This window comes from Opisthorchis viverrini (assembly GCF_000715545.1).
Source record: "Opisthorchis viverrini unplaced genomic scaffold opera_v5_306, whole genome shotgun sequence".
NCBI lineage: Eukaryota > Metazoa > Platyhelminthes > Trematoda > Opisthorchiida > Opisthorchiidae > Opisthorchis > Opisthorchis viverrini.
This window is the reverse complement of record NW_008751964.1, coordinates 426,914-450,473: the sequence shown is the minus strand read 5'-3', so window position 1 is coordinate 450,473 and position 23,560 is coordinate 426,914. Positions and strand designations below refer to the sequence as shown.

General features: G+C 43.7%; 2 protein-coding genes across 2 annotated transcripts in view; one reads left to right on the top strand and one right to left on the bottom strand.

The window, feature by feature from the left end:
- Positions 1 to 23,560, top strand: part of T265_09823 (hypothetical protein) — a gene marked incomplete at both ends in the record, with an annotated part of 78,448 nt that overhangs the window by 47,900 nt on the left and 6,988 nt on the right. The window contains 9 exons of the mRNA XM_009176006.1: positions 4,685 to 4,868; positions 6,196 to 6,318; positions 7,954 to 8,070; positions 8,103 to 8,185; positions 12,673 to 12,876; positions 14,402 to 14,554; positions 17,018 to 17,203; positions 20,572 to 20,749; positions 22,548 to 23,221. Coding sequence (XP_009174270.1) covers positions 4,685 to 4,868; positions 6,196 to 6,318; positions 7,954 to 8,070; positions 8,103 to 8,185; positions 12,673 to 12,876; positions 14,402 to 14,554; positions 17,018 to 17,203; positions 20,572 to 20,749; positions 22,548 to 23,221 — 1,902 coding nt within the window. The remainder of the gene's footprint in view (positions 1 to 4,684; positions 4,869 to 6,195; positions 6,319 to 7,953; positions 8,071 to 8,102; positions 8,186 to 12,672; positions 12,877 to 14,401; positions 14,555 to 17,017; positions 17,204 to 20,571; positions 20,750 to 22,547; positions 23,222 to 23,560) is intronic.
- On the bottom strand, positions 516 to 19,712 carry T265_09822 (hypothetical protein; the record flags this gene model as incomplete). Its single annotated transcript, XM_009176005.1, has 2 exons — positions 516 to 605; positions 19,548 to 19,712. The coding sequence occupies 2 exons, from the start codon at positions 19,710 to 19,712 to the stop codon at positions 516 to 518; spliced, it is 255 nt and encodes an 84-aa protein (XP_009174269.1).

Below are 23,560 nucleotides of genomic sequence, written 5' to 3'. Positions count from 1 at the left end.
AGGGATGTTGTTCTTTTGAACACATTGATTGAATACACGTGGTTCACTTATCATCTATAAATCGTAAGGTCAGAGAATTCCCAACCCAATTACTTATATATACCTTATTGGTCTTTTAAATAAACCTTGGCACATTTCTGGTATTTGGCCAGTTTGCCACTCATGTACTCGTCCGTCAAATTCACTGTTTTGAACGTAGACTTAATTGCTTAACAAATGTACCATCTTGTTTATCATGTGACCCAAATGAAGTCCTGGTACGATATCTCACGGTTCCATTCATTATCTCCGTCCACCGCTTCCTGCCATTCTCATATGCACTCTATCTGTTGGACATCCTGGCCGAATACATTTATGTTGGATGCGGGTTAGTATGAGTAGTGCGTTTACTGAATCCACACCTACCAAGAACTCCACAGATTTGGCTGTTTAACGAGATGCTTTTGTGTCCTCTCAGCCCTGGACATTGTTACCGAAGGCCACAATTCAGGAAAGTGTTCGGCATGGTGATTTTCTCAGGCTGTCAATAGTTTTCCTTTCCCGGTGTCGGATGCTTTGGCCTGGCCGGCGGTTTTCCGTCCAAAACAGTTGGCTAAACGGTTGCCCTAGACTGGAAACAACGAGCATGGTATTCAGTCCTACGTTCTTCGCCAAAATATTGCCTTCCAAACTATTCTCCAAATCCAAATACCTGCTTTACAGATTTTTTTCTACCCACGTAGCTAAAAAGCCACGTCGATAATGTCACTCCCTCGAAATGAAGATAATGTGGATCTGTCAGGACTATATGTATGTGTAGATGGTATCTGGTATCTGTGAATTTTGGTATTATAATAATCGTTCAGCTGTAATACCCTTTCGGTGCGTACCTGGCATGATAGCCGAGGGAAGCATGAGGAGTGAAATATTGTCATGTTGCTCAAGCCTAAATAGGAGCAGTCGAGATGCTGAGGTATGCTTCGAATACCGATCAATAAGCTCGTGCCTGAATTACAGCTCAAAACTTAGATAGGAGAGCGATTAAGGTCTTCATACAAAGCCTTTGGCTCAAAAGCCTAACTGCAAAGCAAAAGTGTTTGGTGGGAAGTTCTAGTGCACTGCATTTTTAGAGAACAACTCGCAACACATATTCCACTTGCCGCCCAACCCGGAGCAACAGGAGATAATGGTTGACCAGTTTGGTCGAGTGGGGATATCCAAGGCTGGACACGTTTTCGCATTAGAGGATGAGCTTGAACACAAGCTGGGCCAATAAAAGCACCAACCAGACAGTTCCTAACGATGTTCCATTATTTTACAACTAGCTGTGCGCATTCAACAAGCTTCCCTACAGTTTGTTTCGCACAAGTCGGATGATGAGCTTGAAGGGAGTGCATTTACCGCATGTTGACTGAAAACTTGACTGGATGCAGCCTAATCGGGCGCCTTGACCAATCCATGGTGACCAGTAGTGGGAACAACATTTACTTATCAACTGTGCGGAATTCACCCTTGATCGGTAGGTGCGGGCAACTACGATCTGAGACATTCACGGAATTGGCTCATCTTCTATACCTTAGTGAGGTGGTTCCGCGAATTGTGTCAACAGCCAGCGTTTTACCTAAGGCAGGTTGCTAGGCTCACTGCAGATGTCTGATTGGATCTAACCTGAGTAAGTCGGACAGGTAGTTTGTACATTTCACCAGACGGGGACTTCGAAAGAGGCTGCGTTGACGATTGATTATGACAGACACGAATGAGTGACGAACCGGTTAGTGTTACTGTGTCTATTTTTTGCCTTCGAGACCTAGCTGCTTCTGCACCTACAATCGAAATTTTCTTTTGTGTATGATTTTTTCTCACTACATTTACAGTTGTGCTCATGGCGACTGTGCCGTTTGAACGCCTCTTCCTTGCCGATATGTTTACGGTTGCTGAACACATTTTCACAGGTGGTGATGATGGTTCGACATGTTTTTGCCGCTTATCAATCCCAAATCGATGTTTTCCCGGTTAATCGCTGTACGGTACTGACGCCGACCAGAAGTTGCTCCACCTCTGTCGGCCAACCAATCGACAGCTTGCCATGTTTCATTCCTAAACTTTGTCAACGGTTGATTGTTAGAAAAGTGCACAATTTTTTGCAAACTTGTATGTGACTCTTTCTTAGTTGTCGGTTAAACTGATCAAACCAACTTGATAAACGCCACGAGCTTCGATGCATGTCGCAGCATACCCTCGGGTCACTTCGGAGTTTACTTGCTGGGAACATCGTTGAATCTGCTCTTCAAGTTTCAAACACCACTGAGCGCATATTTGTCACATACGCAGTACATTTTTCACTAACCGCTAGCGCAGCCTTGGCAGGATGATGATTGCTTCAGTGTATATGACAAGTACACCTATTGTTCCGTGTTACTTTCACAGGCGTTTGTCGCAGAATAACTAACTAACTTCTAGCAAACGCAGTCGCCCACGCAGGGTTACAGTCGTGACTAACAAATGTGCAATGACAAGCACTTACACTGAACTTCTTATGGAACACTGTCATACATTGTATTTCAGCAAAAACCTAAATGATCCGTCCGGTGTATATGACTTTCAGCTGCAGTGAATAGGGACGTTGTGATGCTTGCGGTGTTTCCTCCTTGATTATTTCATAGCAACTCCGCACTTTGGTTCCAGCTCCTCATGAAAGATAGACTCCCCTAGAGCAATTTGCAGAAGTAAAAGCCCCTTCCGTGAGATATAATATTATATAAGCTACCTGTTTGCGCATTTTCATCACGTAACTTCGTTTTCTCCAACTGCGGGCCCAGTAACTAACGTTGTCAACGCATGGTGACGTTCCGCCACTCAGACTTTGTTTCTTCTTGAGTACAATCCATTCTATTCCATTCATTCCTTAAATGAAATTATTCCGCCCATTTTTTGTCACAAAACTGATATATGGTATTAAGCACTCATTCATCCCCGGGGATCTCAAAAGTGGTCTGTACTCTGACGCAGGTGGTGACTATCTGAGTACTTATTTTGGGTATATCATTGATAGGTGAGCAACTTATTGTACCCTAGACCAGTAAACATAACTTTGTCCTTATACACCGATCTCTTGGTTACGATGCTTCCTGACAAAACGAGGGTTTCAAGTGGAAACCGCACCTAAAAATAGCCGTTGGAAAGCGAGGACTGTACGTAAAGATGACGTTGCTTGCTGTGATATGCTCCTATATAATCGCTGATTCTCTTCAACAAAACGCACTTCTCGGTTTCATCCTCCTGTGGTTGTGGTTCACCTTACCTAATCTCAGATTGCATCCTTCTGCCAAACATGCGCTCGCCAGTGGACAAACTATATTATGAGCTTTCTGACTTTAGTCAGCTCATTAGTGTTGCAAAGTTTATATCATACAAGTGAAAATACACAATCAAGGATAGCCTAACAATTCGAATAGTGTTCGTGACAAATCCCACCACCTAGATCCACGGCTTGCCTCCTAGTGCATTGTCCGGTTGAACATACAAACATAAAACATACCATGAAATTTAAGAATAGCAACGATCGCCAGCGATATTTTCCGTCGATCTGGTCACATTGTTTCCCTGGTTATGGTAAGACATGTGAAAATATCCCCGGCTCAAGGTTCAACTACAGTCCAGTCACTGTGTCATGTCGCAACACAATCTGTATCCCAGGTAAATAGATCTTATGGGGAGAGTCGCGTTATCACATGACATCTGATCGTGGTGGATACTTGATGGCAAATAAACCGCTTTCTATGCTGCAACTACTTTGTCACGTTGTTGACCTGATTAGTGGTCCAATGAACGTATGTGTAGTAACACCAATTAACACACAGCTTCCGTTAACAGTAGAAGACTGGTATCAACAGTGAGGGGATGTGTTACTTGCTTGTTACTCTAAAAAGCATGTGATTCGTGCTGTCGCTTGTGTAATCGAAAAAGACTGCTATCCTTGTGTTGTGTGCCTTCATTCTTGAGCTTTCGTCGACACGAAGCCTTGTCTTAATTGCGAATGTCTGGGAGGCTGATTCATCTGACGATAGCGTGATCCTGATCAGGTCACAGTTCATCCAGTCACACGCAATTCTTGCATGGTGCTATTAGGAAGGCTACTGGCAAGCGGTCTAAACAACTAAGATATTCCACTGTTTTCTATAGAGGAGAATGTCGGTAGCTCAGGTAGCGTAGATGGTCGTTGGCTTGTTCGATGAGCTGGGCAATTTGGTTGCAAACGTTTCATCACCAATCGAGGTGACATCATCAGTGCGTAGTTGTGTGTAGCGGTGGGTTAGTGGTTGTGCCCAGCTCAGCGAACAAGCCAATGACCACATTCCACTTTATTTCTCTTGTTCAAACAGTATTTCGCAATACATTGTTGTCCTTGATTTCTGTCGTTACTTCTCACATGGCGTTCATTGTATGCTTCATCCTGCTGTGAAGCCCTCCTTACATGTCGTGCCCATCTGATTTCAAAACAGCTGGGATCTAAACCGGTTTCAAAGGAGATTTTAAAAAAGCTTCATAAATCCCGTGACACTTTTAGTTTTGTATCTTAGTCCACCTACTGTGAAGTACTCTTAGAACACCGTAATCCACGTTCTACTGTATAAAAGTGTGACTTTGGAAGTTAATGATCCATCATGTTTGAAGCATGGCCCACTTTTCACTGATCCACTCACAGGAAGCTGGAATTCCGATCGATCTGGTCGGTGGGACCAGTATCGGGGCTTTCATGAGTGCATTGTGGGCGGAAGAAACGCGCTATGCTCAGTTCACACAACGTGCACGTGTCTTCACCACATGCTTTGCGTCTATTTGGAACAAAGTGAAGGATTTCACCTATCCTGCGGTGTCGATATTTTCAGGTATGTCGTGCTGTGTTGATGATCCACGTCTTGTTTTCGTTCGTGTTCATCAGTCTGATTTTGGTGCACCGATTTCAATGGAATCGCTCTAGCGCCGAAACAGAACCTACGCTTTTGACTTTTCTTATTTGTTTAAATTTATTTAGATTCGTCGTACTCAAATTAATTTCCTCTGAACAGCCCTGTGTACTTTTATCATTCATTTGTTTAGTCCATGTCAAAGAGGGACCAGTTGGCTCAGGATTCTGTTATTCGGGAGCTCGTTAGTATCGTTGGCCACACCAGTATTTACATTACGGTCGTTTAGCGTGCGGTGCAAGCGTGTTACTACGACTTCAGCGTCTGACTGAGAAGGCGTGGCAGAATCCATATATGAATTTTCACTAATAGTTATTTCTTGACCGCACACTCCATTCATGAATTCCATGGCCGATCTGGAAACAGCTCTAATATTCTTGTGATCCCTTTTTTTTAACTGAAATCTCTTCTGGAATGCTTTACACGGCGACATACCAAAAGCTGGTTTTTGGGCGGACATATCCAGATTATTCTAGTCGGCTTCAGTCTATCAATCAATCTATCATATCAAATAACCACTTGCAGTAAAGTGAGAAGCTACTTAACTTGCCTGGGCACGTGAACTGAAGCCTTCAGCTGCAGGTTCGCCTTAGTCCCTATTTAACCTCCGTACCAGTTACTCCTTTCCCACTTAAATCAATTCGAACTAACTCGTTACATACAGGGGCTTTCGGTTTACCGTGGCCTTGTCAACTGATAATTTTGAGGTGGACAAAATGAGATAGCTCAGTGGTTAAGGCGTGAACTTACTGACAGCGAGGACCGTTTTTCATATCCAACGTCAGCATCTCGACTTCTGCACAGGCTTCAACAACCTGGCAAAATCTTATCCCTCATGTTTCCTTCAGGTGCCATAACATCTAGGCACCAGAAGGTTGGTACACCTGGACGACTAGACAAAATGAGGAGTGGTTTTTGACTGGGAGATAAGATAATCATTCAGCTGTAACACCCTTTGGGTACCTATCTGCCATGCCACCGAAAGGGGCACAAAGGCTGTGATACTGTCAGGTTGCCCAAGCCTAGACAGGAGAAGTCGAAAGATAGTGGTCGGGTTCGAACCGCGGACCTTCCGGTCAGTAAATTCGCGCTCTAACCAGTTGAGCCACCCCGCCTTCTTTGACTTGGAACGAATGTGGCAGTCATCTTTCCTGTGGAACGTCATTTATCAACATCGATAATGTATTTTAGCTCGGTCGTAGTTTTATCTTCCCTTCCTTAATCTGCAACGCCTCTTTGTGTGACCCAGGAAAAGAGTTCAACGAACAGCTGAAATCTGTCTTCAAGGATCGTCAAGTTGAGGATTTGTGGATTCCATCGTTTTATGTGACGACGGATATAACCAACTGTCGGATGCGGGTTCATACTCATGGTAGGTTGGTGGTTCTTTCGCACGTTCTTGCTGTTCTATTCTCAGCACTGTTCTATTTCTCAGCACTAAAAAATCAGGCACCTGTACATGGTTGCCCCTTTTGGGTTGAAGTTCCGATTTATTTTGCGAAAAGCACGTTCGATCGGTTTTTTGATGTGATAGTTGCAGGTACAGTTATCTTCTCACTCTCCGCCTGATTTCTGATAATATATATATATATATATATCTGATAATCTCTTGTATTACTGAAGCTGTTTAACTCCACGCTAATATGATTATTTTCCAAATCACGCGGCAAATGAGCTCGTCTTACTTTAACAGGCATCCATCCTCTTGTTAAATCACCACTAACGGCCTACGACCCTGGTTTCTCACTTCCACCGTCATTGTACGAACTTGGGCAATCGAATTGTTTATTCATCCTCTAACACAGTTGTGGTTACTGATAAGTACTGCACTTGCGTAAGCGGTACATCCTAGTTCGGGTGCAGAGGTCTAGTAGGCCGCCTCACTCTGTACGACAATCGGATGTGTCTAGTAGAAGGTAATCTGATTGTGTTTTGTCTGGCTGCAACCAGTGTGAGGAACACATGGTATTACTGCGGTCTACACTTTCTACATATATTATTTGTGTCGTCACTGGATTAAGCCATTCGCTCTATATGCCTTCAAACTCATGTCATTCTCTGATGACCACAATCTGACTATGTCATGCCGAGTGCAGTTTTTCTCTCGTTTCTTAGAATGGTTAGGACGCAAATGTTTATTTGCCTTTTTCTTGGTTGATGATACGTGCACGGTCAGTAGATCTAATATAGAAATGCCAAACAGAAATGGTTGTCATCAGTGCGCTGTACTGGCCTGAGTTCGTGTGTTTCACTTTCCATGTCCCTGGGAGCCTTACAAACCATAGTTTGTGGCCTCTCTGCCCAAGTGATGAGCGCGCCGTCAACGTATACTTTATCCTGTCAGCTGAAGGCTGGATGTTGACTTGTCCTCAATATCACTGAACTTACATAGACGCCCCTTGTTCACTACTGACCAAGTCCAACCATATTTTTCTCCACAGTTGTATCGTATGGAAGTAGGAATAGTGATCACTGGATACTAGTTGTAATGGTTCGAGCTTTGAATGCAGAAAACATTCCACAGCCTACTGGTTTCGCTGGACTGACAGGTCTAATAAACCGCCTATCTTTGAGATGCAACTCATCATTGTGTTCTGTTTGTTTGCTATGCGTCAACATTGCTACTGTTTTTAGTATTTGTGCGGTAGTGTAATAATTCATACAACAGGAGATAGGTGCGTGTGGTGCATCACGTGTTGACCGATATTTCTTGCGAGAGGTGCTTGTGTGTGGTAGTGTACATAAACTTAGAAACGTAGCCATGATACAGTAAAACTTGGTTTGAGAATCAACTCAAGGGAAGTTATGTGCAATACTCGTAGTTGTTTTGTTGCGTTCTGAATCAACGACTCATTGCATTAGCTATGATTGCTGAATTTTACGCCGCAATAAGTGTTTTCATATTACGCTTCTTCACAGGCCATTGCCATTTCACTTGATTCCCCTGTGTTCACACAAGCTAATCGGTAGACTCACCGTTTTTCCTTTTTTTTCTTCGACATTTCAGGGTCCCTTTGGCGCTATGTGCGTGCTAGTATGTCTCTGTCTGGCTATTTACCACCTTTGTGTGATCCTTACGACGGCTGTTTGCTGCTGGACGGTGGATACACAAACAATGTGCCCGGTATGTAACGCGTGGTGTTTATTTCCCACTAGGTAGAGGTCATGGAATAATGAGTTCTCCATTTATTGTGCATAGTTTCATTGCCGCTGCTTCCACATCAGTTATTTTCAACAAGGTAATCTGGCATATTCCATTAATTGGCATTCGACTTAGGTGTTTACGATCAGACAAATCAGGTGTCAAGTGGGATATGAATTATTCATTCACTGTTCACGGAATACAGGTTGCCCAGTCTCCATTGTTGTGTTTATTAAGGTCCAAATGCACTTTTCACTCGCTATGAACACAGTGTGGAATGTATGCTCAGCCAATACAGTCGACCGGCATGCAGGCCTCAGTAGGTTTGCAAGCTGAGCATCGTTTCTGGAGTCCTTAGGTGCAGTTGTGGTGTACGAATATAGGTGACAAAAACGAAGTGGTACGCGGCCGTTGCTCTGAGCTCTGTACATCCTTGCCTGATACAATTAGCAAACTAGCTGGACAACAGATACCACCTTTTTCCAATATGATAGTCCTTGCGTCACCCCCAGAATAATTGCTACATTGCTGTGAAAAACACAGAGACGGTTTCAGAAATGCCTCATTCGCAATTTTACAGCCGCCGTTGGAATTACGCATCCAGTACTATATTCCCGACCTACACGCAGTTTGGTCTGTTCGCCAGCCTGTGGATCGGGTCAAAAAATGTGCTCGTTGAACCGAGTGCTTGACGATTGATATCTGTAGTAACGATGGTCGCGATGGTGGACACTTTTCTTGTCATGATCTTCGGGTGGTATCTGAACTTGAGGTACTAGATTACCACTTTTTTATTAGAATAACTAACAGTTCCGCTACTGTGAACATTAAACCATATCTGTATTGTTTATAGAAAAGTGAGGCTAATTTCATTTGCGATCTTTAAGCATGTTGGTATCGACAAGACGATACGTTTACATTTTATCCTTCTTTCAAGCTGACCAATAGAAATCTCTCAGATACAGGGTTAGCGCCTTCATCAGTGAACCGGGTGAGTACTGCGGTAAGCACATTACCCAAAGGAATACATACGAAAAGCAAAAGGTAGTAATAAAATTTATCTAGCACCTTGTAGCTAGATTCAGGTTTCTTCATTCTTACTACTCAAAGTCCCATAGCCAGACCTTTTTGTCATTTCGTTGACACAGTTGCTGACATCCTTTCATGCCTGCTTATGTCTAAACACCTGCCCAAGCTTTAACTTCCGGAAACTATGGCGAAGCGTCATGTTGACCATCATCTACGCGCGACTAGTGTTGCCCCTGGGCTTTTGAAACATTTTATTCTACTCGTCGACGAAGTGAAATTCACACACTTGCGCAAACATATCAACCGCAGCAACGTAACATGTACCCTACAGTTGAACATACAACATGCTGTTGAAAGCATAAAGTTCCAAAATAGAGGAAGAACGGTTTGGCCATCTGTAGCCTTGGTGTCCTGGACCGTTGCAGTCAGGTATTTTTTAGTACAATGCTCGTGTCCAAGGTGGTAAAGTGCCTAACTATTCAGGATTTCGAACTTCCGATTTCACTATGCATGTCCGTTTGTGTTCCACACGTTAACGGCTGATGACCGCGTAAATACCGGTTTTCAAGATCCCTGGGAACTTTATTCCTCATGCGATTATTTAGCTTCGTGGAGGAGATGAAATGTTCTGTAATTTGATGACCCATTCTCCTGCTGTTCGTAAGTGCTGTTTGACAGTTTGCTTCCTCTGCAAATTCGCTCGCTATTGACTGACCTGTCCCGATTTCTGACCTATTTTCATTCGTGTGCTGTACCTTTTCTTTCATACTTTAGCTTGGACAGGGTCCACCCATACGCTAAACTTGTAGAAGACGATTGGCGGTTTTTTTACGACAGAATGTCGGTCGCAATTGCTAAAGCGAATGAAAACTATTTCACTAGTCTTTTGGCGAGAATCACGAGCTACTGTGCTTAAATACCCTTTCAGGGCATAGTATGGCAGGTATAACATGGAGACACATGCTCGATCAGTGCGTTTCCGCGTTTATTATTTACTATGAATGGTCTTCGATGTCTTTTGTACGTTGGATTGCTCCTTAGTCAGGTTGTCAGCCTCAGTGACATTGAGCACTTTATTCGTTAAACGAAGGACCTATGAATATGATCACCTGTGACTACTTAGAAACCTGTGAGTGTTCTGTTATCTCCGGCCTCATTCGGCATATCAACTTTCGCTATGGTAGGAGAAGCTAGCCTCCTACAAGTTACTTATTTGTCTTTCTGACGACTGTAGCTTATCTGTGGTTTGTGTTTTCTTTTTCTTTTGTTTAGTGATCACTTAATTTGAGGATGTTTCAGGGATACCATACTTAAAACCAAGCCTGAACATGGAACCGCATACCACCATTCGAAATCGGCTGTACTTCAGTGAACAATGCACCTGCATTGGTCTGCTAAAATCGACTCTTGATCTAAGCTAAGTGACTCTTCTGAAGACTGTTGTGGTCGCAACTGCGCCTAATGCTTATATGGTGCTGAGAACAGCATTTTTAATTGTCAACTTGAAGTTTACAGCTCCAACTAGGGTTAGAGATGTTCGTTCATTAGTTAACTGCTTGCCTCTGACTTTCGGCTACAATCGCCGGTACATGAACACATCACCATATGATTGTCCTACATTTGTGAGAGTTCACTCCTTTAGGATTAAACGGACCAACTTGCAGTTCTGACGGTCTACTCGCATCGAATGCGATGAAAAAAGATCACTTTGTACGGAGCAAAATAGTTCCATCAGGGTGCAGACGCCCAGTCTGGTGAAAGGTGAAATGCATCAGTCGGATTGAAGCAACAGAACTACTGAGATGAGCCATTCAATTAACCAACCAGATGTTAGGTAAGCAGGTCACGAAGCGGCACGAGTCTCAAAATGATTAATTGAATCAACTGTCAGATAATCCTCATACAACCACTCACTTTGTGGGTATTAACTACGCAGTAGCAATTATATAAATGCAAGCGGAAGTCGAGAAATCACTCACCTACTCATTGTGGAGAAACATTCGCGCCAGTTACCAGACTCGACAAACAGACCAACCTCCACCTGTCCAACAGCTAACCATAGGTTGGTTAAACTGACGTGTTGTTTTACTGATATCCAGAACATAACACAGTAACGTAAGCTAACTAGGGTCGAAAACACTACCCCCGTTTATACTCACACACCTGTAGGAGCCTGAGCGTGTATGTGGAGCTCTCCAAATACTTTCCTACAAACAGTGGTGTCCGACAAGGATGTCCACTCCCTACATCTTTGTTTAATCCCGTCATTGATGAGGTAATGAGGCGGACATTGGGAGGTCTACATAACTCCGATGTTCAGGTCTTCCCGAGTGAGAACCTTGGAAGCCTGGAGTATGCAGACCATATCGCTCTAATTTTTCAGAAAACAGGAAGTCAGACATTACTGACGAAGGTCGTCCGGTCCTTCGACATGCTATTCGTGCCCTCAAAGTAAAAATTCATACTGCTGGACGTGCGATCTTAGAATATGACTCTGAGAGAGCCATTCGAAGTCACGGAAAATCATACGTATTTCAGAAGCTGCATTGGGTCTGACACTAGTGTGATAGACCAAGTCAGCTCACAAAACTCTTGGGCCGGAATCGCGTTTGCCGATTTGTGACACTTGTGACACCAAAAAGGCATGTGCCAAACCGCAATGTACGGCTGCGAAAATTGGTCACTTCAGGCGGGAATATGACCGCTGTCTCAGAACTATTTATGGGGCGGCTGGAAACAGCGAATTCGCAGAGGTGAGGAAACATGTCTTTGTTGTAGCAGGTGGGATGCGCCGTGTGTTACATATGTTGAGTTACCGCCTGGCAAGAAGAGGGCTTTTCCGTGCCCTATTTGCAGTTGCGGAAACCTAGAGGTGGATAGAATTTGTTATGGCGTAAGGGGATGAAAGATGTTACGATGCTGCTCGCCTTGCAGGACAGGGTCCACATGACTCTCCTTGTGCTTGCCTGGAGACTTTGGGTGGCATGGCGACTAACTGATATCTGTCGTCAGTGTGCCGTCAGTTTGCATCCCAAATGTCCTTGTGGATTATTAAATTCAGAAACTGGTCATACCATTGGTTACAGACCCGAACGAACACGTTCTGTTTGTATACCCAGTGTTGTCCAATGTTCCAGGTATTACCACCACTCCATATCTCCTTCTCACTTACCATTCTACTGGTAACAAAATGTGTCCGCAACCTGTACGCCATCGTGATTTGACACAAAGTTCATAGCCTCGAGCTGTAGCCTCCAACATTTAGTACTCTGCTCCCCGTTCACTGTCCGTGGACGAACAAAATGGTGACAACTTGAACCACCGTACGGATTAGACAGTCTATAGGTGATGACCCAGATGACATAACATGGTCTTTTAGTTGTGTACAATCGCTGATACTGCATCATGATATTTTTCACCTCGCCTAGTGCACCATTCACCTCGTGAAAAACTTGCATCATTTCTCGGGGTCCTTGTCATCAAGTAATATATTCTACCTACGAATCCAGACTTTTGTGTGCATGAAGAAGTATTCACTTACTCTGACATTAAAAGGTGTTCCTCTCTACACGTTGGCTTTTTACTTTCTTTTGTTTCCCCCATTCAGCCGATACTATGTCTGCCTTCGGTGCAAAGACCATCTTTGCCGTCGATGTGGGTGCTACCGTTGATACAGACTTCAGCAACTACGGTGATCATTTATCAGGCTGGCGACTGCTCTACAACCGCTTCTTCGGAACGAACAAATCACTGTTGCGTGTTAGTTTCATTAAGCTACAATGCATACATTTCAGCGATTCTGCCGCGCCATTTAACTTCCCGATGGATTCTTCCTCACACATGACCATAGTTTGTGTATTTTTCTCTAGGAGTGTTGATTTTTGGTTATCCTATCACGAGCTAATTTGGAAGAATGGAGTTGAGTTGAGTTTCTGAGAGTCAGTTTTTAAATTCCTTTTAACTCCAATGTCGACTATTCGTCTGCTGTTTGAGCGTAGCTAATAACTACCCGAAGGAGAAGACAGTGCATGTATACATTGACAGTCTCCTGCACTTACCGAATGGCGGCCAATAGTCCCAGTCAAAGCATATTTGACAAAATATTTATCAAAAACCTCGTCCACGCGGAATGTACTGTTGTGATACGGTCCGTTTTCCAGGATGACGACCCATTAACCCTTCCTTTCCTTCAACATATGGCACCTGATCAATATCAGTGTCGTTCGCACTGTCAGTTCCATTCTTGATTTTCTGACTGAGCGGACACCTCAGATTGCTTGTAATAGGCCTGAATCAGGTCCCTTTCACCATTTTTCCCTTTCATTCTAAGGCTTTAAGGATAATTAGTTAACTTGGCGAAATACGCTCATTTGCAAACAAATTTGGTTTTGCGATAGACTCACCTGGGACCCAGCTGAATCTCGTGTATGATGTATTTCGCCAATTCTGTGCAATTTGGTTTCAAGTAACATATAAGGTTGACGGAACTCGGGGACCGCGTCTCTCTGATGAATTTCAAGGCGAAACCGGTCGCAGACTATCGCAAAATTTTCGGCAACCTTATGAGTAGTGTATAATTAGATAAACTTTGTGGCTGCATGGTAATGAAGCATTAGTGCCAACAGTGATGTTGCTTTCTTGGATGATGGCGCTTCGCGGCTCGCTAACTTCTGAACCCTGCCGTTAGGCTAACATGGAGGGTCTATGTAGCGTGTATCAGACTCCTGAACGAAATAACTTCTAGGGCCTTTTGACGATATCCACCAAGTAGTGCACTTGTGGCCTTCACATGGCCTTTTGGACGGTGAAAATAAAAAATCACCTAACGGCCGTTAGACTGGTCATTCTTCGAGTTGCCCAACGCGTGAACCTATCAGGGGCATGAAGTTCTTAGATGCGATCGACTATTTCAATCCACCTTTTGAAGTAGAATGGCATTGTAGTGCAATCCGTTCACTACTCGACCGGTAACAAATGACTTTATTTTTGCTTACAATGGTCGCATGTGTACATCTTTTAGACAGTGATGTTCTCGGCAGTTTTTCCAAGTCATCTGCTATTAAGAGGTCGACTTGTTAGTTTATCAGTGTTGTTCCTTGTTGATTTATCAATTGCGACCGAATGACGTTTCTAGTAACTTGTGCGCTGTAACACTTGCATTTCGAGATTCTGACTAGTTTAGTGAGTCATCAATCTATCTTTGCTTATTGTTTGAGTGTGCCCCTACTCTATATGTTGTTTTTTGTCGTACAATGTGAGTTTTTTCTCCTTCACCGTAAAACAGGTTCCAAATCTATCTGAAATTCAAGCTCGCCTAGCCTACATTTCCTGCGTTCGACAACTAGAGCACGTCAAAGCCAGTGGTATTTGTCGCTATCTTCGCCCGCCAATCGACCACTATATGACACTGCAATTCACCGCTTTTGAGGAGATTCTGGTGAGTTTCCACAATGCACTGTGTTCTGTTTTAGCTCGCTGCTCTATGACTCCAAGTTTGATGATGGTTACATATTTGCGTGGCTCTTATCGACCCGTTGTGTGATTAACAGGCATGGACTCTAGAACTAAATTTGCCTAACCTAAATCAGGGTGAAGTGTACCGTGGGTTTTAGGCTGACACCAAAAATGTATGAGCACTGTGCAAAAGACCGCTCAGTTCCATCAATCGAGACTGATTTCTGTTGACTTTCCATGACTTCTTCGTTCCATATACTACAAACTGAAGTCTCGTATCTTTCATTAACGCATAATCACTTCGAAAATGACATTTCTAGCATACACTTCCGGTGTATTAGTGGGTAGAGTGCGAAAAGTCCGTGGTTCGAACCGACCTCTGCCTCTGTACTTCACCTGTTTAGGCTTGGGCAACCTGGCGGTATCCCAGCCCTCTCGTGCTTCCTAGTGGCATAGCTTATTGATTCTTCGTACCGAGTCTCCTGCATTAGATGCGCGTGCGATCAAACCGCTTGGCCGTTTGCGATTTAGTCTTGGATGCCTAACGCAAAAATCCTGTTCCCGGAGAGTAAAACTGGAAACTTTGGATTAGTTTGTCTGCATAATCGACGTTATTCTTGAAAGAACTTGACGTTCTGAGATCAACTTACTTCTCCGGTCAGTCGATATCTGCTGATGGTTTATCCTCGACTCCGATTAACTCATATGGATCTTTGCTCTGTAGGCTTCGTATACATTAGTATTTGCAACCGACCAATCGTTTAGCGGTTGCCGCACCTAATTCTTTTTGGGAAAGTGTTAATCACAGTATATTCGTTCACACAGGTTCAGCTTTTCTCATTTAGCCTACCAGCTGTAGAACCAAGCAATAGTTCATTAGAGCTTAACAGATATCACGTGACGAACCTTGCTGAAAGCCCCCACACAACGCATAGCTTCCTCTTTGTTTTATGATCGTGAGATGGTCACGTTGAAGATTGTAAACGGAGTTTCTGTGATATACAGCGACATTCATGGTGTTAAAGGATTCTTTTGCGTGTATTCCTGATTCCGTTAGTAAGACAACCATCGGTGAGCGAAGGATACAGCCACAACTAGGGTTGAAAATTGCCATTTTCTGAGTAAACCATAAATCTTTCCACTCACGGCAAGGCGGCTTTGAGCACAACGCATGGCTTACACCTGGTGACTAGTTCATTTTTATCAACTGAACTCTCGAGGTCGTTAGTTTATGGACTTCGTCTGTCACTCGATCGTCTATACGAACAAATGTCCTAGAACAAGTGGCTTATGGCGCGGCAGTCTGATACTGCTCATTCTAGTTTCATTTTAAAGAATTTTTCTCAAAACTGCAGATTCGGCTCTTCAACCTATTATCACTGTCCACCACTTAGTTAGTAATACATTTCTGTGCATAATTCAAATAAAGATCTCATTTTAGTCATCCTTGTTGTATATACAGAGTGGTGTAAAAACTGCGGGCACATCTAGGACTCGTAACGGCTCAGCTATTAAGAGGTCCTCTTCGTTTTTTTTGCTTTGCTGCTTTTACCTCTTCGATTTCGTCCGCCTCTGCGTATGAGATGGTGTCCCTTTCACCTGCGGCTTCTTTAACCACCTTTCTCCCATCTTCGGCACAAGAACATTGTACTGACAATACTGCTTTGTTGCCATGGTAATCGTCAGGGAATTCCACTACAAACACCACGCTATTGTCGGTTCTGACCACAGTCACCTACTCGGGAGCGGAACAGTGGTTTGTATTGACTGGACTGCGCGGACATAAGTAATACTGAATAACCCACGAGCGTGTCACATAAGATCTACAGAGAATGCACTTTCCACCAGATGAAAGAACGCACCAAACTCACACCTCCAGCCAACTGAGGTAAATGTGTCGTTTTACAGATAAGGAATGTGGAGCACCCAGCTGACGAAAATAGCCGATCAATGGTCTAGGAACTAAACACCATTCTCCCCTTTCGAGCGCGAACATAATGGTCAACGGACAAAACAAGACATTCTGACAACAGATTGCTGGTCAATAAAGATAGTTGGGATTACCTTTAAGACTTCTGGTTATGTTGAAGAGAATGTGAAAGGTGATTTGCATTCTGTAAAGCATTGGGATTCTTTAGCTAAGTATGCTGGCCCACAGCTGGTGGTAAGCACCTTCCAAGAGCTACTTGACAGTGGGTGGCTCATACCGGAAAGCAAACCAACTTAATCACTGGTCTTGGGGTTTCTTTCGGTATCAAATGTCCCCAAAATAGATGTTGATCCTTCCTTGTTTGTGGACCTTTATCAATATTTCATTTCGGCTTTTGTACATGCAAGTTGGGATCGAGTTTCCGAATGTTCCTCACGCTTTCCGCATTTAGACGTACACAAATGATGTTATGATGGCTGATTCAGCCATTACTACTCAGATTTTGTTTATTTCTAGACCGTTGGATACGAATATGCCAAGCAAGTCATCCTCGAGTGGCACAAAGATGATATCTTGAGGCAACTTGTACCAGGGCTACGACCGAACCTAACGTTCGACCAATTAAGTCCGAAACTGTCGCCCGTACAGACCCCGCACCGACTCAGTGATGTTCCAAGGACGGTGAGCAACTGGCTCACACAGGTTAGTTTCCTGTTCATTGAATAAGTGTGTCAACGTAATTTCTACCACTCTCTTCCTTCTAACCAAGACGTGATTTGATGTTCTTTGAATTTACAAAGGCAAGTGAGTTTTGTGGACTTTGGTAATAGATGGTTCCGAATTTTTGTTCTCCTGTCTCGGTTTGTCGAAGTCAGTAGTACATGTCGATCCGGAAAGTGGTTAACGCTGACTCTCAGAAGTGCTCAATCTGCGCGACTGTTACTCATTAGCATTAACTTTTCGAGTGGGCTATAAACCTGTACGGTTTTAGCTTTAAAGCAGACTTTGTTGCAGGCTACCAGTAGTACTCGTTTAAAGACAGCCTCTCTGATTCAGGTGATGGTTTTATCGTCGAAGTGGATCGACTGGGTTAAAGCCAGTCATTTCGCTCAGAAAATGTCTTCCATTCCGTGCCTAGCTCCGTGCAGGTTGGAGACAAATCCAATCGTTGATATCATTATCGGATATTCTAAGCTTAGCCAGTACCTCTTCTAGTGAGCGGTGTGGTCAAGAAGATGGACGGCGAATGTTAATCTGTTAGGTGTAACCAAGACAACCTATATCTATGCCAGCCACTCTACGCAAATGCTCGTTTATCGATGTGATATACTAGTGAGTGAAAACTATACAGGGAGTGAGTTGACATTCCTCGCCTATCATTATTATCCTTCAGTTCTATCTTGTTTTAACGAGTGCTTATTCCATTGCATGTTATAATTCCGAGAAAGTTGGGGGGATATCAGTTAAAACATGATCTTGTCTAGGCGACAGCACCAACCAGCTTAAAACGCAATGACTGTTGTTACCCAAATCCCTTACTGCACTTATGAGATGAAGCCGAACTGGCTGTGGATGTTCAGTCTCATTTGCCTGTTGTGATCTCCTAGAAGCAAAGTTTTTATGCAGTCTATAGGGATATTGTTCCCCAAAGACGATCTCCAAAGTCAGAATGTCTCACCCCCGGCTTCTCTAACATGCCATGGAATCCATGTGGTTTACGGTGATACGTAATCCACTACTCACTGGGTTGCTGAAAAGATGCCTCCAGTTGCCTTTGCTCCGCTGGCGAATGGAGTAGGCGGAGCTGAACCACCTACTTCTTGCCTATCGTGGATCTTACGTTCCCACGTTTTGTTCCATCAAGACTTAATCGCCGAATCGTACGTAGTGGTTAGCCCGCCACCTATGGTATTTGTATGGTCTCTAAGGGACAAATGGGCTACTCGTATTTTGTAATTATGCTTTAATTCCAAACTATTTTCTGAAAATAAGTAGCAAGCGCTTAGAACTAATCTGGGGATTATTGCCTCTGTGTTCACTCGTCTCTTCCATTATTACGTACAAATCAAAGTAACTGGAAGAGTTGTTACATATGCACATGTTTCTATTAACGAATAGCCTCTGTTCGGCGAACGACACTTTATTTCATAGATGTGACGTACTAATTGTGAGGTTACTGAAAACTCTTTGACGGCCGACGACCTGTTTCGCTCTTCTTGGGACTCTTCAGATAGGCATATTCCCCGAGTTTCCCTCAAACTTATGTTTCAAGTGAACCCAAGTTGCACGATTTCAATTTCGCATGCAAGCTTGGTGTTCACCAGTGCATCAAATTCAGTTGATGAAGAACATCATAAACGATAGATTCAGCCAGGTTACTGATTAATCTCCCTTGAAAACCAGATCAGTATGCAAATGAGTGTATTTGTCAAACACTATTTCCTTTACGCTATCGGTTCGAGTCACTTCCATACGTATACAAATTCTGAATTTTGGATTAACAGTGTAGATGACCAACTAGTTGACTATTGTTGTGGTCTACGAATTGGGCTCACCTCCTCAAATTGACCTCCCGAGAATAAAACATTCTCAGCGAGATATTGTGGTTTTCGATTGGCATTCTATACACGATGATTCGCAAAATCTGGGTTGTCCCGAAAAGTACTATCGAGTTAACTTTTTTGATGCCACTGTATTTCAGTCTTCCATAGATTCATTCGCTTACTTGTCGGTGAGTATAGCAAATCCGAACAACAAAGCCGCGTGTGTTCTAACTTGTTTATTTCGCGCTCTGTACCACTAGACAGTTCATGCCAGTGCTGTTATTTTTTTGCAACCACGCCAGCCATTAACCATAAACTGACTGTTTATGTTGTTGCGCGTTTTTTTTCGCTCAGATATTTACTTCGGGAACCAACTTTCTTGCATGCTCTTTTGGAGAGGGATAAGAGTAACACAAAGTAACCGCTTGACCCGTCCCACCTGATAGTTTTTACGCTGTGCAATTTTTTACAGATCCAACCAAATTAGGAAGAAAGTTACACACCTTACGAACTATGTTGTGCTTCAGTTCATAGTCACAGCTATTTTCACCCGAAAAAAACGCAGAGTTTACATTCGAGATGCGTTTCCAGACGAATTCCAAACAAGGCGAAACCGGCATTGGGCTGTCTGCTGACTTTGAGCGATCGCCTTCAATTGCCTTGTTCATAAATCGCAATATCACGCTAGAGTCTTCGTGACGGCAAAAAAGGGCTAATCATGAAGGATTGGCTCTGGTGTACTGACATTCAGACCGGTCGGTAGACGGTTCGTTATGCAGTGGTTGCTTTTTGCTTTCGCGCTTGAAGGAGGCGCTTGGACGCAGTTCAGATCATTCTTACTAGCCATTGCTTATCTATGCAAGTTATTGTTGCGAGATCTAGATTTGTTTTACTTTGGGCATTTGAAGACAGATAAATGTGTCTGAGCAATCATTTTGTTGGGCGTGAAATGCAAGAAGAGTCTTCTTCAAGGAGTTAATCAATATTTTTTTGCCTGAAAGCCTCATTTTCAGTTAAATTGGATCTGACTATGTTGGTCGGTTTTCCTCAACAACATGTTTTAAGGACAAGGAATCATCGCGCTTCTGCGAGATGCTTTTCGACTCCAGAGTGGATTATGGCTTATCTATTCCGAATTGAAAGCTTGTAACGTCTGCATTGTAGGGCCGTTCTGTGACGAAACATTAGGTGGTTGATTACATTGTAGTTTTCTTCATATGTTACAATGAGGGCAAAAAAAATCACCATCCTTCATGCTGTTCAGGGGAGAATCACTCTACCTTAAGCTTTACATACTGCCAAAGAAAATTTGAAAGTTATTCTAGGGAGCATTTCGTGCACAAAAGTTGCTGTGGCCATATTTTTAGGACAGAGCTCTTCCCCCTAAGAACCTGTTGTTTTTAGTACCTGTTTTCGTTTTGCTTTTTTCCGCCATTCGATCTGTTTAGAGTACAACAAAATTTTCACTTTGTCTGTGGAGCGGTTACGTCCATTTTCGCCGCGACGCTTCTATGCGAGACGCTTTAGCCCCAACGCTTAGTCCTTCAAGCAATTTCGGTCAGTATTGATTGTCTTCACTGCGGATCTGAAAGTTCCCCTGCCATTCCCTTCTTCCAGCCATTCGATGACCAGCGGGGCTTTGTAGACTTGGCCGAAACTGTTGGTGCTTCTGCAGACCACCGGTCGCAGGATACGGTCGATTCAAGTACGTGCTGTTCTATAAACTTATCGCTAATACTCTATCCAAGTCAGTGTGGATCTTACGTCTTTCGTTTACTAGTGCTAATTTTAGGTCACTGTATTTCTACTAAAAATGGAATGCTCTAAGTGTTCGGTGTACTCAATCACTCAAAAACGTTTTTCGACTTGGCTTCCGGTTCAGACTATACAACTCTGCTACCACTGTTTTCATGCTACATCATTAAATATAGGGAAGTTAGCTTACTCCACTGCTGTGCTATTGTAAGCATCCCAGGCAGAGTAGTATAATCCTTGGCAAGAGTTGAGCAGTCGTGTTCTAAAATACCAAGCATTTAAATGGAGCTATAAGCGCTCTTTTGAGACTCGACTACTCTAAACCAGGTCAGTTGGCCTCTGGATACTTAAGGTTTGCGACGTAGAGAAGCACGATAGACTTCATGTTAGCACATTCGCATAGCTACGCGTGACGTCGAACATCCTTCACAATCCCCACACCGTATTTCATAGATGTATTCGGTGTTATCAGTCCATGGTTTGAGATCTTTTGGGTTCACTAAACCCCATCTGCAGTGTTGCTGAGTCGAAACACTGTGTCTGTTAGATTTCGCTGGGATCATGCGTTTCAAATATATCTTCTCTAAACTGCATCTCCATAATCGTTCTTATATTCGCGTTTGGTCTGGTGTTATTTTACCCGCTTCTGCCTTTCACCATACTACCTGGTGGGCAAAACACCGGTGCCAATGAAACATGATGTGAAGGGTTCGAAGCCCAATACATTGGCGAAGCTGGTGGAAAACTGCGTGCACAAATAGCTGAACTCAAAAGACAAGCAAAATTTCCATCCCAGAATGCTACTGAGCTCCATAAAATGAAAACAGACTCACTGGTTTCGTTTCGTGCCTTGGCTGAGAGCCAAAACCTACTCCTCGTTCCAGCTCAAATGCTCGATGGAATCCTGCCAACAATTCATGTTCCATCCACGTGTCACCGAAATCGGTGGCTAACGATTGTATGCTGAGTTAACAGCGCCGACTGGCAGTAAAGTATGGGGGAGATGGCTGTCTCTAGAGTGCGAATTTATTTATCGGAAAGTCCATGGTTCGAACCCGACCTCCGCCTCTCGACTTCCCCTCTATAGGCTTGAGCAGCTAGGCAGTGTCCCACCCTACGTGCTTCCTCATTCTGGTTTCGGTCAAATATATGGTACTCACGGGCTCAACATAAATTGTGTCCATAAACGAACTTGACTGGGGGCCATTGATTTCTCCAATGTAGACACCAGCTGATACGTTTCTACTGCCTATATAGTTTGGGTTTTTTGCTCCTGTTGAGGATCGTCAGTTGCGAATGACACCTTTATCCCCAAAAGGTATTCTTTACGAAATACTACACTAAATCATCTGTACATCCTAATCGGTCTTACTCCCCACTACATATACCATATTTTGATGCAATATCTCTTACTCGAGTTCGTCAAATGTGTCACCCCTCAGGCAATAGAAAAAGTGGTAGGGTCTGACGCTTTTGGAGGTTCACCCGTTCGTTTGACGAAACAGGAAGGTAATAAGTAGCGTGGTCATACATCGATTTTTCAGCTACTGTTCCGTGACTGAAACGCTTTAGTCATTCGTCTTTTCACCCGAGGTTCCAATTTTTCCAGTTTTCATTTTATTGGGACATTTGCTCAATTATCGCTTGACTTAAAGCCAAAGGTTTTGGCTGCACGATTTACTGCTGATACCAGTGCATTTCGTTCTCGGGCTGTTTGCTTATTACTGCACACGCTTTGGTTCTTTCAGGCTCGGTTTCTGATACAGTCGACTACCTAAAGGACGGTACTGAGCGCTCACGTGGGAATCGTAGGTACGGTAGTGTTGCTGACTTGTTCGGCCGCCACATTCCCCCATTCTTGTCTGGTCATGCGAACCCCGTGGATTCTTTGTCCCGCACATTTCGGGACTATTTCCATTCGGCCAAGCATTTGGTTTCACGTACGTTCCCTGACACAGGGCTGTTTCGCCGTCGTGCACTAAGCGATAATCTATGCATGCCGAGTGATTCCAGTGTGCTCGACTCGTCGGACGACCCGGGCCACTTTTCCGATGCGCACGACTATCCTGGCCAGGATAATCAGTTCTCATCGAAACGGAACACAGCTGCCTACCTGCACAGAACTAGCTCTCACAGTGCCCCTGGCCATCAGCTGAACTCATCAAACAATTTCTTGATGCATTCTACCGTGAATGAGTCCACCGACCATGACTTTCATCCCGGACAACATGCTCCTGCTGATGGTAGTTCGAATCTCGCCAACATGGTTGTTTCTGCGGATGATCCCGGTTACCTTGAAGATAGTGAAGGCAACGATGACATGCCGCTCCAGTACTCCGATCCAGAATTTCAGTGTCGCCTGCCACGTGTATCAGGAAGATCAACATCGCACAGACTACGTCGACGTTCTTCTCTGAATCGCGTAAGTCTGCGACTTCCTGGTCAGTCACAAGAATCGCACCATATTCCTAAAATCCAATGGGCTGCCCCCCGGGAGATGCCACCTGTGTGGTTAGAAATGGAAGTACTCTATGTGGAGTTTTTTTTACATCCAACAGACGTTTATTGTTTTAACTTAAGTAGGTCGTACATTCCAGTAGTCCCGAATAGCGGATCCTCATCAGAAGGACAGATTGCTGACACCTTATGATTCTGTTTTCCCTCATTCGCTGTGATTAATGAATCTTATCAACGTGATCATTTTGTCCACTCTCTCACCAGTGTGCTCTACTTAGGTGGATAAACATCCAACTATATATAT